The sequence below is a fragment of the Pan paniscus genome, chromosome 10, assembly GCF_029289425.2.
Source record: "Pan paniscus chromosome 10, NHGRI_mPanPan1-v2.0_pri, whole genome shotgun sequence".
NCBI classification, from domain to species: Eukaryota; Metazoa; Chordata; class Mammalia; order Primates; family Hominidae; genus Pan; species Pan paniscus.
In genome coordinates, this window is record NC_073259.2 from 96,223,121 (window position 1) to 96,241,175 (window position 18,055).

At 33.2% G+C, this 18,055-nt stretch overlaps 1 protein-coding gene across 1 annotated transcript in view; it reads left to right on the forward strand.

Moving 5' to 3' along the window:
- TMTC3 (transmembrane O-mannosyltransferase targeting cadherins 3) overlaps positions 1-16,623 on the forward strand; it is a 57,672-nt gene extending 41,049 nt beyond the window's left edge. The window contains exons 11-14 of the mRNA XM_008953701.4: positions 5,509-5,612; positions 7,121-7,290; positions 9,284-9,510; positions 11,526-16,623. Of these exons, the coding sequence (XP_008951949.3) occupies positions 5,509-5,612; positions 7,121-7,290; positions 9,284-9,510; positions 11,526-12,337 (1,313 nt within the window). The 3' untranslated portion in view covers positions 12,338-16,623. The remainder of the gene's footprint in view (positions 1-5,508; positions 5,613-7,120; positions 7,291-9,283; positions 9,511-11,525) is intronic.
- The last annotated feature ends 1,432 nt before the right edge of the window (positions 16,624-18,055 follow it).

Here is an 18,055-nt window from a genome sequence, read left to right on the forward strand (position 1 = left end):
GTCTGCAGAATGACCTCAGTTAACCCTCTCATAAATGGGCTAGCAGCTGTTTTCTTTAATGCTTTTCCTTATCTTTATAAGTGCCGAAAGTAATGAGTTCATATACCCCATTGCCTTGTTGATCTTGCATTGCCAGGCAGGCTAAGAGCTCCCTTTCTAATGCCGCTACCTAAGACAGGGTCCCATAGCTATAGTGTATCCCTTGTCTTTCTTCCAATTTATTGGAGGAGAGGCCTCAGGCAAAACCTCCGTTTCCTCTTTGGTATTTTTGCCCTTTACTGGCGGGGCTGAGGGAGAAGGAGGAGGCGGTAAGGTAGGTGACAGTTTCTCCTCCCTTCCCTTTTTAGGCTATTCTGTGTAGTGCGGGACCAAAGCAGCCCTAACTAAGGGCCATAACATTAGAGATGCTACTGGGACCCGATATCCTTGGGCATGATGTTAAGATTTCTCCACACTTGTTCTCAGAGCCCTATGTCTAGCATACCTTCTTCTGGGAACCATGGGTTATGGGAAACAGCAGTTTGCATTATGTCCCTTAATTGAGCCTGCGAAACTGGGGCTCCACTAGCTTTAAGCAGCTGTTTCAGTACTTTTATATACTGTTTCTGTTGAGCTGACAACCACTGTCCCATGATGAAACCCTAGCCTGAACAATTCCCTCGAACTTGGAAATCCCAAGCGGGCACCAATGACTTACCGTGCAGTCTCTTAACCTTCGTTTTTGAGGGTTCCATCGCAATCCATTGCAGCCTTCCTCACACAGGGCACCACCTGCCGAGTCTGTCCCACAGACTCTGTCCGAGTGATGGATGAAAGAAGTACACTGACACAGGTATTTTGCGTGACAGCATGGCTAGGGGACCGCATGGCTCAGCACCACCAACAAGAGAGTGCAGCAGCCACCAAGAGAGTGCAGTCCCCCTAAGCCAGCCCTGCTAGCATTTATTTAGTACAGATTTAATGATAAAGGCTTGGAGCAAACACAATTTGTGGGTAATGAACATTGTCGACCCCCCAACTAGAGAGCAGTCCTGTGCATGAATAATCAAAGGTTGATTTCTAGAGAAAGGAGTAAACAAATTTATCTAGATAAATTCCTTTACATTCCCTTATCTACTCTTTTCTCTCAGACTCCGGATAAGAGAATCTGGCGGCCTTCAGCCATAATTCCCTTCGGAAGCTATTGCAAAACCTCCTGGCCTTCCAAGAAGGTTTGCATCTTTCCCTATAACTTTTTCTTACAACTTTTCCCACCACCCTGACCAGACTCCTACAGGAGGTGGCAAAAAAGTGATGTATAATGCAGGGAAGAAGGCTGAAAGGGAATGGATAGCAAATGGCTCTGTAGGTGTATTTGTTCATTGGGCACGTATTTGAGAATTTACCATGTGTCAAGAGACTGTTTTAAGTGCTGGGGAATCCAGAAGAAATAAAACAAATTTCCTCCCTTCGTGGAGTTTCCATTCTAAATAAAGGCATAAACATAAGTAAACAAATACATACCACATGTAAATATATATATATACACACACACAAAATATATATATACACACACATATGCCTGCACATATGTATTTATTTATATGAAAGTGATAAAAGCTATAAAAAGGGCATAGAAATTAGAAATTTTCAGAGAAAGTCTCTTCGAGATGATAATAAACAGAGCAACCTTCGCACATATACTCTGGTGTAATTTTGAGTATCACTGGCTATGCAGAAAACAGTGAAGAAAAGCAGGAAAATCATTTAGAAGGCTTTTGCAGTAACCCAAAGACATGATTGAGTTTTAATTTTTTAATAGCAATCTTGAAGTACATGTGACATACAATAGACTATACATGTTTAAAATATATAATTTTATAAGTTTCGGCATATGTATATTATCAGTGAGACCATAATTACAATTAAGATACTGAAAATATCCATCAACCCCTCAAATTCCTTGGATCCTTTTCTGATACCTCCCTTTTACCCCTTTTCACCCCAGCCTTCTCTAAGCAAAAGCTTTCTATCACTACAGATAATGTGCTTTTTCTAAAATTGCGTTTGAATGGAATTATACTCTATGGACTCTCTCTTTTTTTTTTCTTGGCTTTTTTACTCTGCACAGTTATTTTGATACTCATTCATGTTGTTGCATGAATCAAAAACCCATACCTTGGTATGGCTGGGTAGTATTCCTTCACGTAGATATACCACAGTTTGTTTATCCATTTACCTGTTGATGGATGTTTGGATTGTTCACAGTTTGGAGCTTTTACAAACATGGCTGTTACGAACATTCATATACCAGTCTTTATGGATATATGTTTTCATTTCTCTTAGGTAAAAACCTGAGAGAAAAATGGCATGGTCATATGATTTCTGTATGTTTAACTTTTTAAAGGCTGCTAAATTATGTTCCAAAAAATGTATTTCCCACCAGCAGTGTAGGAGAGCTCTCCTGCCTTTCTTAATTCTTCATTTGCTGAGAATTTTTAACACAAGTAAATGTTGGATTCTGTCAAATGCTTTTGTGCACCATTTGAGATGATGATAAGGTTTTTATTTTTTTTGTCTGTTAATATAGTGGATATCATCAATTGATTTCATAATGTTAAAACAACCTTGCCTTCAGTAATACACAATTTGATTGTGACTTATTATCTTTATTATATTTTATTTGTTAAAATGCTATTAGTAATTTTTACATCTATATTTATGAAGGATAGAGAGTTCCTAGGAGATTCCAGATATTTATAAATTTATTTTTTTAAATAAATTGATAATTTTGTGGACAGGAAATACTGAAACTCTACATAATTGCCTAAGCCATCAATGTGAGAATACTTCACTGTTGGGCAGCTAATATTTCACTGTTGGGCAGCTGTGTATTAGTTATACACAGTTGCCTGAAAACTTCCCAGCCACATCACATTTGCATCCCTAGGCAGGATGACTGAGATCACATGTGAACCAGTGTCTAATAACTACTGTCATTTCAAACAAATGGTGACTGTAAACCTGTGTACACAGGTGTTTGTTACTATTAAAAACACATGCAAACATTCATGCAGGTAAGTTCATAACCTTTAGCAGTGAGGTAAGTTGCCTTCTAAACAAAGTTCCTTTGTTTTCCTAGTGAAAATATGATATTAGAGATGTGAGGAGAGATAAGAAATGAAAGAGACTCAACTAGGATTCTGGAAAAATTAACTGATTATAGAAACCTAGTATTGACAAACTGAGACTACATTTGAGATTTGTGAGGTCCTCATTTACCATTGAATTAAAAGCTAGATTGTTAACTCATGCTGCTGTTGTTTTGGATAGGTATTGGTAAGAGTGGGCTTGTTCTTTGAAGTTCCTTTAGTTTCTTTAGTCATTTAAATGTCATTGATTTTTTACATCTTGCCTTCTTTTCTTACCTTTTTTTAATACTTAAATTTACTTAAAAGTGATACTATTTTGCCCTCTAGAATCTTAAAACTTTGTAAATTATAAAGAATTGCTTAGAAATTATGTCTTTCATTTTATTAGCTGTATTGAGTGGCCTTTTTGATGCTAAACAATATCTAATTGCATCTCTGCTCTTTGAAAACATAGGGCTGCTATACTCTAGTGTCTGAAGTCTACATTAATGACAATATCTCCTGGCCTTAATTCTAAGAGCATGATTTCAATGGATAGTAATTCACCTCATTTTTTATCTAAGTATATAACCTCTTTCTTTTCTAACATTTGTTGGGGATAATTTCAATAACATTTTAAATACTCAGCTGGCATAATTACACTTTTATTTTAACAAATTTTCAGTTTATTCTTAAATTCTTAGTGTATAATTTTTTCAGGTTCTATGTACCTTAGCTTTTCCTAAATAACATTCTGAGCTCTATAAACATACGGTATGGATTTATCTGGTAAAAAAAAGAAAAAAGAAAAAGATATAAAAGCAAAGACTACTCCATATTTTTAATTGACAATAATAGTACATATTCATGGGCTATATAGTGATGTTTTGATACATATAATGCCAGCAAATACCCTGATCTAATCACTATACTGCATATTTTATATGCAATTGGTAATACAATGATTTTCAGCCCTGATTCTACATCAGAATTGCCTTTGACACTTTTTATGAACATATTTTTGCAGATTTCATTTCTGAACATTATGTTTTGATGGACCTAGGTGGGGCTGAAGTATCTGACTTTTTTTTAAACTACACAGGTATTCTGATTTGCAGCCAGAATTAAGAATGGCTAGCTTAAACGTTTTTTTTTTGCTTGACCCCTCTTGGCTCCATGAGACTCAGCAATACATCTAAAAAGAAAAAAGTCAACTTCCTTACTCCTAAACTTATCTGTAATCAAACCTGGGCCACATCTGCCAGTTTTTGTGCAGTGCACACAATTGCCAGCCTAAAACATTATATAGCAAGTTCTTAGGACTGTTACTCAGGGAATGCCCAAGATATATATGTTTGGCCCCTATGTGTCCTAGGAGTTGCAGGCAAAGAATTATTGCACAATTGCAAAATAATTGGTATCACAAGGCAAGTAGTAATCATAATGAACCTTTTCATGTCTATTAGTTCATGTTGAGTATAAACTGTCTAAGATCTTCTACCTTCCTTCTATCATTGTTCCAAACCTTTGAAATATTTACTGGCAAGTATATCTTTTTAAAAAGCTACTGTACAATGAATCCTCATCTCTTTCCTATTTCAACTACATTTTTTTTCCTATCCCTGAATAAATTTGCTGGGATTTTTACTTTCCACATCAGAAAATGAGACATAAGTTCCTGACATTCTAAAATTAACACAACCTTTTAAAAAAATCTAAAATTAATTTTAAGGAGTTTATTATCATTTAAAAGAGCTGGGCCACTGCATCTTAAGTAATACTATTATCATTATGTTCCATTATACTCTCATTCTAGCCACAGTCACAAAAATTTTTAAAAATCGAATGGCAAAGTTTTTTTTTCAGTCTCTTTGCCCCTCTTCCACCATGATGCACATTTGTTATAACACTTGAAATAATTCTAAAAATCCTGATGATTCATTTTACTTGTAGAGTTGAGCTGTACCTTTTGAGTGAATTCCTAAGCTATGAGATTAAGTAAATAGAAGCAAGCTTTAGTGTAGTAAAATACAATGAAGGAAGGTAATAAAAATTTCTTCATTACCTTTATCTCTCTTATGTCTCAACTCTTCAAAAATCCATTCAAATAGTTTTTTCATGCCATGTATGTATTTTCTGTCTTTATATGCTTTAAGTAATTTTGTGTATACCATTGGTTTTAAGTTATAACAAGTTAAATTACAAGAACTTTAAGGAAGAAGCAGGACCTGTTGCCTGCTTTTGCATTTTTGCCTAGTGTGTTTGTTTCTGGAAATATGTCTTCTCATTAGTTACATTGAATACTTGTTTATATATCGAATACATTTAATCATTTCATTGAGTATATTGAATATATCAGTTGTATACTTGCCAACAAATGATTGTTTTAAAATTTTAGATGATATTGGTGCCCATATGAATGTAGGAAGAACTTATAAAAATTTAAATAGAACCAAAGAAGCTGAAGAATCTTACATGATGGCTAAATCACTGATGCCTCAAGTAAGTTGCCATAATTTATCTATTGTGTCATATCTATTAGATGTCCATATTGAATAGAATTATCTAGAAGGAAAATCTTTATCTTTTCTTCAGTTAGTTGATATAAAAGTAAGTTTTATAAAGAATTACATTTTTCTAGCTTACTTAATTTTTTTTTTTTTTTTTGGAGACGGAGTCTTGCTGTATCGCCCAGACTGGAGTGCAGTGGCACGATCTCAGCTCACTGCAACCTCTGCCTCCCAGGTTTAAGTGATTCTTCTGCCTCAGCCTCCCGAGTAGCTGGGACTACAGGTGCATGCCACCAGACCCGGCTAATTTTTGTATTTTTAGTAGAGACGGGGTTTCACCATATTGGCCAGGCTGGTCTCGAACTCCAGACCTCGTGATCTGCCCACCTCAGCCTCCCAAAGTGCTGGGATTACAGGCATGAGCCACTGTGCCCGGCCGTAGCTCACTTAATTTTAAAAATTGTTTTTATAGTCCATTTGTAAAAACTAAATTCATAAAGTATGAATTTTAGATATTCTTGATGATGAGTTATCAGCAAGTTAATGACTTTAAATAAATATAATTTTATTTATGTATATTAAGCATACAATTCAACATTATTCCTATCAAAAAATAAATAAAAGTCATAAAATTAGTAGATACATCTCTTACTATATTGTGTCCATCAGTTGTTAGAATAAGATTCATTAAACATAAGGTAGTATCAAAATTGGAAGATCTTACCCTATGTCAATTTTCATGTTATCAGCAAAATATTTCTGGGTTGTGACAGTAGGATAGTTAATTTATTCCAGAATACTAAGGACTCACTTGTCTGGTGAAGTTTGGAAATTAAACAGTCTGATTATTAAATTAAGGTTTTTATAATACATAGTATATATGGATCCAGACTTCTAGTGAACACAATAAATTAGATATGATAAAAACCAATAACAAATACAATTTAACTGTTACAGTTAAGGATTAAAATAATCCTTAAAATGTCATACAGTTCAACTTTAAAAAAAATTAACTATCCTATCACTATTAATATTACTATAAATATTATTACAATTGAGAAAACTTCAGCCCAGCTTAAGCTATTTTTTCTGAGGACATAAGACTATGCCACTAATTTTACCACTTTGTTAAAAATAAATAATAAAAATGTAAAAGAAAACACAAAAATGTGAATAAAAATATTTTACTTACAGTATCCTCAAAAATGTAAATAAAATAGTACTTTGTGGCATTAAGGATATATTTTTTCATTCATGCCACCTCAGTGGATTATTAACTTTTTATTTGTATCTGTCTTTTTCTGAAGTCAAACAAATCAGAACTTTTAGAAATCAAGGTATCTTAGGTTTAGTCAAAACAGGAGTAGAACCCTGATCTCTCAGTCCAGTGTATTTTTTACACTATGTTCTGAGTTATTTTGAATTAGCCAATAGGAATATGTACTTTTGATTTTTGATACTGAAATATCAAATCATGAAAATGCCTTTTCTTCTAAACAGATTATTCCTGGTAAAAAATATGCAGCCAGAATTGCCCCTAACCACCTAAATGTTTATATCAATCTGGCTAACCTGATCCGAGCAAACGAGTCCCGACTGGAAGAAGCAGATCAGCTGTACCGTCAAGCAATAAGCATGAGGCCCGACTTCAAGCAGGCTTACATTAGCAGGTATCCCAGTTCAACTTTAAGCTATCATTATGGAATATTGAAACTGCATCTCTATGTACATTTTGAATGAATTGGCTTTTTTTGAAAAAAAATTATGTTTTTACTAATCTTACTTAGCAACCAAGTGCATAGAAGGGCATAACTTTTTAGACTGACAGTCAGATTTTATTGATTTGAAATTAACAAGGGGAATCCCTAACTTGTAATAGCCAACTTAGGTTTGTATTAAGGAAAGGGTAGAAGCAGCTCTGTCTTAGTTTCATTTTCTTCCCATCACCAAAATTGTTCTTTTCCTATTTAAATTAAAACTTGAAACTTACATTTTATAATAGTTACTTCTAATATCAAACTCTCAGGAACTTTCTTGTTTTTTAGAGTTGATTGGTTATTGATGCCTTTGACACAAAGAAAACATCTTGGTTCTCAGCCAAAAAAAAAGTTTTCTGGCACCACATGTTAAAACTTCATTTATTTTCTCATGTATGTGTTATCATTTGTATTACTTTTGAGGAAAAATGTGTTTTTAAACTTCGTTTTGTAGCCTGGTCCAGAAAACTAATAGTAATTTGTAACATTTTTTCCTTTGGGGAAAGTACATTCTGAATTTAAGTTTTTGAGATAAAATCTGTTTGTAAGTTGGGGTTGTCTTTGTTCCGCCTTGCCTATTGAGTTTATTAGCAGGGTTGTATCTATAAATAACACCTGTCATGTTTAATTCATAAAGAACTATTCAACAATCTCTACGTTAAAAAAATAATATTTTGGACATTCATTCTAGAAGTGGTTTTAATGAGAATATTAATTGTTGTTCCTTTTATTTTATTTCTGTGCTGATACTATAGGAAAGAGTAGTATTATAAGAACAACCCTCATATCACTACTTAAATATTATTTGTACATATGTAAAAATAATTCTTTAAGCAAAATTACTTTTTAAAATTTTCTAACAGAAAATAGAACCACACTAGAAAGATTTATACAATGGTTTCTTAACTGGTCCTCAATTCTAAGTGTGTTCCTCAAAGTTACCTACAGGTCAGATTAATCCCTCCCACTCTACCTGTTCAGCTTTTTTTTAGTCCTTTTTCTGTTTGTTTGTTTGTTTGTTTGTTTGTTTGTGACAGAGTCTCGCTTTGTTATCCAGGCCGGAGTGCAGTGGTGTGATCTCGGCTAACTGCTACCTCTGCCTCCTGGGTTCAAGTAATTCTTGTGCCTCAGCCTCACTATTAGCTGGGACTACAGGTGCGTGCCACCATGCCTGGCAAATTTCTGTATTTTTAGTAGAGACAGAGTTTTGCCATGTTGGTCAGCTGGTCTCCAACTCCTGACCTCAAGTGATCTGCCCACCTCAGCCTCCCAAAGTGCTGGGATTACAGGAACGAGCCACCATGCCCAGCTTTTTTCTTTTTTTTTTTTCTTTTTTTTTTTTTTTTAAGAATGGTCATATTATAAGAAGACATTGATGAGGACTAAATTAATATAAGAAGGGGTTACAGATTTTTAATATTTTGGTTTTTTGCATAGTGAGCCTTCTATTATACATTCAAATATTGGAATTTCTCTTACCACTACTATATGTCAGTTTTTTCTTCTAATGCTGTTATTTTGTCACCTGACAAATTCGTTAATCTCTCACTCTGGCTAGCTGCCCTTTTTCTGATGCAGTTTAGTCTGTCTCCTTTTAAGATAAAGTCAAAGAATATATTTGCTCTGTCCTCCTTCCTGGATTCCTCCTGATAGGTTGCCCTCTGAAATCAGGCATAATTTTTTTCTTCTTAAATAATATTTGAAAATATATCAAGCCAAATATACTGAACTAAGGAGTTCAGATTTGAGGACAGTTTCAAAGAGTTGTTTTCGAAAGAGAGTTTTTTAAGAGTCTGAGTTAAGAGAAAAAAAAAGCTGTATGTGGAAAGGCTTAAAACTTGGCAAAAATTGTATCTACAAACTGAGATGGTAATATAAGTAAAGCTTGTGTTTGATTTTTCCACAGAGGAGAATTGCTTTTAAAAATGAATAAACCTCTTAAAGCAAAGGAAGCATATCTTAAAGCACTAGAGCTGGACAGAAATAATGCAGATCTTTGGTACAACTTGGCAATTGTACATATTGAACTTAAAGAACCAAATGAAGCCCTAAAAAACTTTAATCGTGCTCTGGAACTAAATCCAAAGCATAAACTAGCATTATTCAACTCTGCTATAGTAATGCAAGAATCAGGTATGTTTTCTCAAAATATTTCTGTTTATACAAATTGTAGTTTATAATATAATAAGACCTTAATTTAACTTTATTACCCATGGCAAACACTTTGTGTATTGACAGTTTATAGCAATACTGTGCTTAACTGATTTATAGAAAGAATATTTAAAATACTTGAAGTAAACTATTTTCAAGTAACATGCATTCTAACATATGATAATACTGATTTTTAATTCTTCTGGCATGTGTTAAGACTAATTTTTCAGGCAGTCTATTAAGCAACATTAACTATTTTGTCATTTTATATACATAAACGTAATGTAACTTATATATAAACTCTCCAAATAATATGAACTTGTGAAATTTTTTACATAATTGGCTGTGAGGAGCCAAGAGCATATGTTTTCAAAAAAATAGCATTTTATTTTCTTTTGATTCATAAGAGCAAATACTTTTGGCACCATTTTATATCCAGTTTTACTACGTTTTCTGAGATATTGTTGTAATTTTTTATATTTCCTATAATTTAGCAAAACTAAATTATTAACCACAGTAAATCTGGATCCTTCATCCATATTTTATATAGGAATTTCAGTTCTGCCTCATAAGATAGTGTATATGATTTGTAATCTTTTTAATTTTTAAATTAGAAAAATCTCTTTATTATAATGTTTAGTTATTTTTTAGATACATTTCATAAAACTTTTGTAAAATATGAAAGAATCATAAAGTCATAGTATTTTAGAGCTAAAGAAGACCTTTGAGTTTGCATTTGCCAGTCTTCTATTTAGTAGAGTGAAAACCAAATAGATTTTATGACTGCCCCAAAGTCATATGGCTAAATAGGTAACCCAAGATAAGAACTGAAGCCTCCTGATTTATTTTCAAATTTTCTTTATCCATCGTGCTGCCAAATAAAAGAATAGAGAGAAGTCTTTATGCCTGGTGTCCAAAAAAGTATAAATTTGGAGAAAAGCTAATATTTTTGTAAGGTTTTCTACCTTGATAATCATGAAGGATACTCATTATTCGACACAAGATTGTACTATAAGGTTTGTAATTGTAGAACTTGAACTTTTTTTGGGGGGGGGGATTTTTTTTTGCAATAGAAATTATCTCAATGGAGATTTGTTTCCTGCCAGGCAGTGGCTGATGCCTGTAATCCCAACACTTAGGGAGGCCAGGGTGGGGAGGATCACTAGAGGCCAAGAGTTTGAGGATAGCCTGGGCAACATAGTAAAACTCTGTCTCCACAAACAATTTTAAAATCAGCCAGAAATGATGGCACATGCCTGTAGTCCCAGCTACTTGGGAAGCCAGGGTGGGAGGATTGCTTGAGCCCAGGAGTTTGAGGTTACAGTGACCTGTGGACACAGCACTGCCCTCCAGCCTGAGTGACATAGTGAGACCCTGTCTCAAAAAAAAGAAGATACATGTTTCCTAAATCCTAATTTTATAGCCCTATATTTAATGGTATGTTTTTGTCCTCGAAACATTCCTAAAACTTTGAAGTAACATTTTTAAAAATGTGATACAGTCATTCTGAAGCTTTTTTCTACCCAGCAATAGTTACTATTTGCTGAACATTTTTTCGATATACATCATATAATTATTAGAAAACTCAGTTAACCCAGAGAAGTTAAATAACATGTTCAGTGTATAAAGTCATAATGTTATCAGAATCAAGATTGAATACATGTCTTTGTTGGCAAATCCCATGCTTCTTTTTCTGAATTCTCTATTTTCCTTCTATTTCCAATTGAATTCTAAATTATAAGAGACATTTCTCTCCTTTTGGTTTCTGAAGCACTGTTACTGCTTTAAAGGAAAAGAAATAAGCTATCTTTTTACTGTTGCAAATATTTTGCTTTTCCTATGAAGACTTCGAGATTTTTGCTTTCTACTTTTTTTAACTATGGAAATTAGTTGTTTTGAAGCTGTCTTTTTGTAATCTAAGTATTTGAAAATGGCTTTGTTCCTCACATTTAATTATTTTATTAACAATATATTTTTTCTTTAAAAAAACTTTCTAGGTGAGGTTAAACTCAGACCTGAAGCTAGAAAACGACTTCTAAGTTATATAAATGAAGAGCCACTAGATGCTAATGGCTATTTCAATTTGGGAATGCTTGCCATGGATGACAAAAAGGACAGTGAAGCAGAGATTTGGATGAAGAAAGCCATAAAGTTACAAGCCGACTTCCGAAGTGCTTTGTTTAATCTGGCTCTCCTGTATTCCCAGACTGCAAAGGAATTAAAGGCTTTGCCAATTTTGGAGGAGTTACTCAGATACTACCCTGATCATATCAAGGGCCTCATTTTAAAAGGAGACATTCTGATGAATCAAAAGAAAGATATACTAGGAGCAAAAAAATGTTTTGAAAGGATTGTGGAGATGGATCCAAGCAATGTGCAAGGAAAACACAATCTTTGTGTTGTTTATTTTGAAGAAAAAGACTTATTAAAAGCTGAAAGATGCCTTCTTGAAACACTGGCATTAGCACCACATGAAGAATATATTCAGCGCCATTTGAATATAGTCAGGGATAAGATTTCCTCATCTAGTTTTATAGAGCCAATATTCCCAACCAGTAAGATTTCAAGTGTGGAAGGAAAGAAAATTCCAACTGAAAGTGTAAAAGAAATTAGAGGTGAATCCAGACAAACACAGATAGTAAAAACAAGTGATAATAAAAGTCAGTCTAAATCCAACAAACAATTAGGAAAAAATGGAGACGAAGAGACCCCCCACAAAACAACAAAAGACATCAAAGAAATTGAGAAGAAAAGAGTTGCTGCTTTAAAAAGACTAGAAGAGATTGAACGTATTTTAAATGGTGAATAACATTAATATTTATCGTGACAATGATATCAAAGAACATCAATCCATATCATGTGATTGCTTTTACTGGGAGCTTTGAAAAAAGGTTCAAGGGTTCCTAATGGTCAATCATGAGCTGCCTTGAAGTAGGATCAAAATAAGATTTTAATTAAAGACCTGTATTAGCCCAGGATGTATATTATATATCGCTGTTTTCACAGTGTGGGTGAATATAGCAGAAATATTACAGCGGAAGTGACAAATTTACAACTTTTATTATAGAAAGAAGGTGTTTCTGGCAATGTAATCTTTACTGCTCTCAATTAAAAATAATTTTGAGGCCTGAATGATAATCCCTTGAGGACAAATCCAACATGTGCTGGTTTATTCTGTTAATTCCCATTTATTTGCCTACTTCATTTTTCTTGCACCTCTTAGAATCTAACTATGAATTGAAAACACTTAAGTAATTCTGTTTAATCAAGGGATTTGCACTACAAAAGAATACTGGCTTTTTTTATGTTGTATTCCTTAGTTGAGTTTTAGAAGGAATGCTTGATGAAACATTTTAAAGTAAGTCATGACATGTTAGCTTGAGAAGGTATTTTCATAATTGTATACTTGTTTTTAACTTTAAATGCAATTTTTAATCAGGTAAAGTTTGACACATGTATAGCTACATACACACATTTTTAATGGTGCTCATATATACTGTATTTTTTGTTGTTTGATTTTACTTATTGAGAGTGTCACAACATGAATCACATAATCATGATTTTTTTTTTTTTACTTTTACTCCCCAAATTATTCATGTTTCTTAGATCGTAGTCATTGAGAAGTCCCAATAACTCTAAACTTTTGAGTTATAACGTAGTAAACTTCTCTTTCATCTTTGTGTTAGCTCTGTAGTCTTAACCTGGATTTTAATTTTTTTGTTTCCAAAGTCACAATTTAATTATGCTTAGATACCTTAAGCCACTGAATTCAGTTCTGTTTGACTGAAAGCAAAAATGTGACAGTTTATTTTGAAACACTAACTTCTTGATATTTTGTTATGGTATATCTTTTTATTAAATATTTATTTTGACTAAGCTTTCATAAAATATTTGAAGCTATTTTAATCATCAAGTATGGAAAACAAATTACTATTGCATTTTCCTATATATGCATATATTATGGATTAACCAGAATTGTATCATTTTTGGCCTAATGTCTGGATATAAAAGATAATTAGCCTACTATAGTATTAATAAATTTTTCAGTTGGTTTGGGCAAATTTAAACCTGAAAAATAGGTTAAAAATAGTTACAAATTAAACTTACTAATTTAAACCTGAAAAATAGGTTAAAAAATAGTTACAAATTAAACTTACTAATTTAAACCTGATTTTTTTTTCTTGAATTAAAGTACCTTTTAAATGAGCTTTATAATACCTTAAAAAGTTGGTTCTAATTTAAAATATGAAAGCTCTGGCTATCATCCTGGGATAGTAATTTCTAATTATGTAGTATTTCAAAACTATATATTTTTTAGTTCCTTTGAGATAACTAATTTCTAATTATATATGTTTCAAAAACCATATCCTGTAATTTTTTTAAGAATTGTTTTATAAATAGGTCATAAGATACAAGGTCTGCATTAGAAGACCCACTCTTACTAGGTTCCCTAAGGATCTGCCATAGATTTTTTTTTTTTTTTAGGTAGTTTAAAGCAAGCACTGATAACCAGTGGGAGTTGGTCTTGATCTAGGAGATTCTGTTAAGCATCCAAACAATGCCTAATTTCAGTTCTTAGGTTATGGCTTGTGACTCCAGATAAAAGATGGAGAATACCTCATGTACTGTGACTTGAAAATGAATTCTTAAAATTCTTATGCTCTCTCCATGTATCTTTCTTAAGGAAAAGTTTCTGAGTGTGATCTCTTTTGCCATAGTATCAAGTGGAGGGTAGTTCAGAAAAGTTAATAGGAAATCTTTTGTGACAGCAGACTATAATAGAAGTTTGAGTAATATTTTAATAAATTTATATAATTCAAATGATAAAATGTATCTATTAATGTTATCCAGTGATTTTTATTAAAAAATTACCTTATTATTAGAACTGTGCCTATTACATAAAAAGTGCTCATGTATTTGAATTTTAAATAATTTATTTAAATCAAGACCACCATAAGTAATTAATAATTTAATAATTGTTTTAAATCAGTGGTTTTCAACCCTCACTTCATATTAGAATCATCTGAGGACTTTTAATATGGAATCCACCTCATAACAATTAAGTCTAAATTTCTGGAAGATGGAGCCATGCTTGTTTTTCCAAAAGCTCTTTGAGTGATTCTAATTTGTAGTCAGAGTTGAAGACCACTGCTCTAAATTAGTGCAGGAAAATCCTTTTATTTCTCCCATGTTAACTTTTAAAACTAGTAATGTACCCAGTTAAGTTTTGATGGTTTAAATTCCACTAAAGAACATATTCTTCTAATAACTAGCATTTATTACATGAAATTTAAGAGTTTAAGTTCCATCAAACTAGCCCCTGTGTAAGACTATTATTTCTTCTCTATAACTTCAAAATAGATATTTCATTCAAACTGTTCAGGTAAGAAAAGATAATGGATTTTTTTTTTTTTTTCCTCTGGAGCTGCCTGTTCAGTGAGATGGAGGAGGTGGGCACATTTAAGGTCAATTCACTAACCTATGGTTCAGAGTTCTGATCATATGGAAGTTTGGAAAAGAGAGCTTATCACAGGTTTGTATGCTGGTGAATGGATAGAGTTTTAATTCTCACTGTCTCAAAAGAGAATCAGCTCTCCAGCAGTTCTAGAAAAGCTTTGACAATCCCCAAAGGGCAGTGTTACCTTACTCCTTCACTGCTTCTTAGAAGGTAGAATTAAGTTTCTGGAATTGCACCTACATGTTTTCTTATTAACATTCATAATTGGGAATATTAATTTTTCCAGTGAGTAGTTTTCTGAAATTGGTAACTTGGAGAGTAAAATAACGTATTTTGCTTTTCAATTTTGTGTTTGTTTACTTTTATGTAAAAATTTGGTATGTGAATTACACAGTTCTAATAAAACCTCATGCCTTTTCATTACATCTAATTTGAACTCTCAACTTCATGTTACAGAATGCTTTAAAGATGCTTTAATGAAAAGTAAAGTATTAAGAAAATATATAGATTTGTATGTCAGTTTATACTTCAGAAATCCATATATTTGTCATACTTATTTTTTTAGAAACCTCCTAATTGGATAACTAGATGGTATTTAAAATGAATGCCCAAAAATATCTTGTACCTTTGTCCAAAAGTTTATCTGTTGGAAGCCGTCAGCCATTCATGTAGAGAGTTTATAAGAAAATAATTTAAAATTGTATGCATTTTATATTACTATGGTATCTGTGTACCATATTTCTAAGTATTCATTATTAAATTGGTACTTCTTAAAACCATAACCTGGCTTGCCTTTTAGTGTTAAAAAAATACAACATTGTATATAGAGATTTCTTCTTTTATGAAGAAGAGCTGACGTAATTTATTAGGAGTGATCTGAGAAAGACATTAAATAAGTTTCTGAGAGTGATACATTTTCAAACATGAGTGACAACCACCAAATTAAGAAAAGGAAACAACTCAGACTTGGAATTTTATACGAATTTCATTTCTATATGTGCCTGGTATTGCCTCTGGCATAACTTAGAGGAAATTGTTCTACCTATATGTCCTCAGTTTCTTCATCTACAAGTTGGGAAAAACATTTTCCTCTTAAAGTTGTGAAGAGGATTTATATATTTATATGATATATTGTATATATTAATATATTTAAATTGCTTAGAGTTTCTAGCACATAGCAAATAATAAATATTAGTTATTAGTATAAACACAAGGCTTAAAGTCTTGGATTTGATGCATATGACTTAATTTGTATTTGTGCTAGTAGCTGTAATGTCAGTGACAGGATAACAAGCAAATGATTAGAAATCTAATAGTAATGCTTGTTCCTTAGCTATCTATGCTAACAAGTACATAGATAGCCTAAGATAAATTATACTTAGGATGAAGCTAAAATGCATAACTGAGACACCTTAAAATTGTACTACCTTGTGCTGTTCACTGCCATCAGGGAGGTAGCATAAAATGAAAGATAAAGTCTGAAGACTGGATCCAGGCAAATTCATGTTCTTTCTTTGTAACTCACTTTCTTCGTCAACATTTCTGTGACTCAATGGATAGCATATTTCCATCAAGTAGCACGTATAACGTGATGCTTTCATGTTTCTGCCTTAAATAAAATAACCCTCAAAAAACCATTCTAGTTTGCCCTTTCTTAAAGACGCATGGTCAAAATTTTGTCTTTATTGCTTGCCTCCATGGTTTAGTTTCACATATTGGGACCATACACTGACTAAACAAACCCATACTAAAGTATAAATGATGGGTGAATCTTCTTCTTAGCCATATCAAAGGTTAAGTCAAGTGAACCACTTTCTTTGTAAAGTTTCAGGCAGTAGAATGGGTTTCGTGGATGTGGTGTTTCTCTACCAGTCTTGCTTTCTAACTAAATTAAGTCTCAAAAAGCTTTCTAACTGCAACAAACACGTCTGACCAGGTAACTGTTTTGGATTGGCCCTGACAGGCCAGGTTACTGACCTTTGAGAGTGGAATTGAGTAACCAGATTGTTAGCAGAATCAGATCTAGTTTTAACAGTGATATGTGTAAAAGTCCTGGGCAGTGGACAGCATGGAAATTTTTAACATGATTTCCTTTATGACTATTTGCTTCAGTGATCTATAGTTTTCATTGCAGTCTTCTTTTTCTCTGCCTATCACTTAAATACTAGTGAATACTAGTGTTCTTTTTCCACTCTTCTTTTTCTCTTTCTGTGGAGCAGTAGTTTCAGCTGTATATATTCCAGATCTCTAGCCCAGATTTTCTCCAAGCCCCAGAACTGTGAACCCAATGGTTTACTAAGCATCATATTCTCAGGCATTCATTGCCCCCAACCTCTTCCAAATGCATGGCCAGTGGATAAAAAGTTTACTGTAAGAAAGAAAAAAAAGTATGTACAACGTGAAGCAGGGAAGAGACGTAGGGGAGAGAGACCAAAGGATTATAAAAGCTTGCCAATGGTTTACCTACTCAAAATAATGACAAAGTTTAAGGGCAAATAAGCATGATTATGGGCTTAGGTTAAAACAAATACTACAAAAATACATACATAAAGACTCTACACCTCGTGGCCTATAATCCCAGCACTTTGGGAGGTCGAGTGGGCAGATCACTTGAGCTCAGGAGTTCAAGACCAGCCTGGCCAACATGGTGAAATCCCACCTCTACTAAAAATACAAAAATTAGCTGGGCATGGTGGTGCATGCCTATAGTCCCAGCTACTTGGGAGGCTGACGCAGGATTATCACTTGAACCTGGGAGGTGGAAGTTGCAGTGAGCTGAGATCGCACCACTGCACTCTAGCCTGGGTGGCCAAGGGAGACTTCGTCTCAAAAAAAAAAAAAAAGGATCTAGAACTTTTAAACCATCAGAAGAAGATTCTGATGGAATATAATGGGAGAAGGGAAAATTTAAAAATGCAGTACTACAGAAGCTGTTAGACTTAATTAATATAGCAATAATTACAGTGAATAAACGGGTTAAATAACAAAAAGGGGCTCTTGATGTTTATGTTTGAATATTTAAATATATAACATTTAATTATAAATGTGTTATAAAGCTTCAACAATATG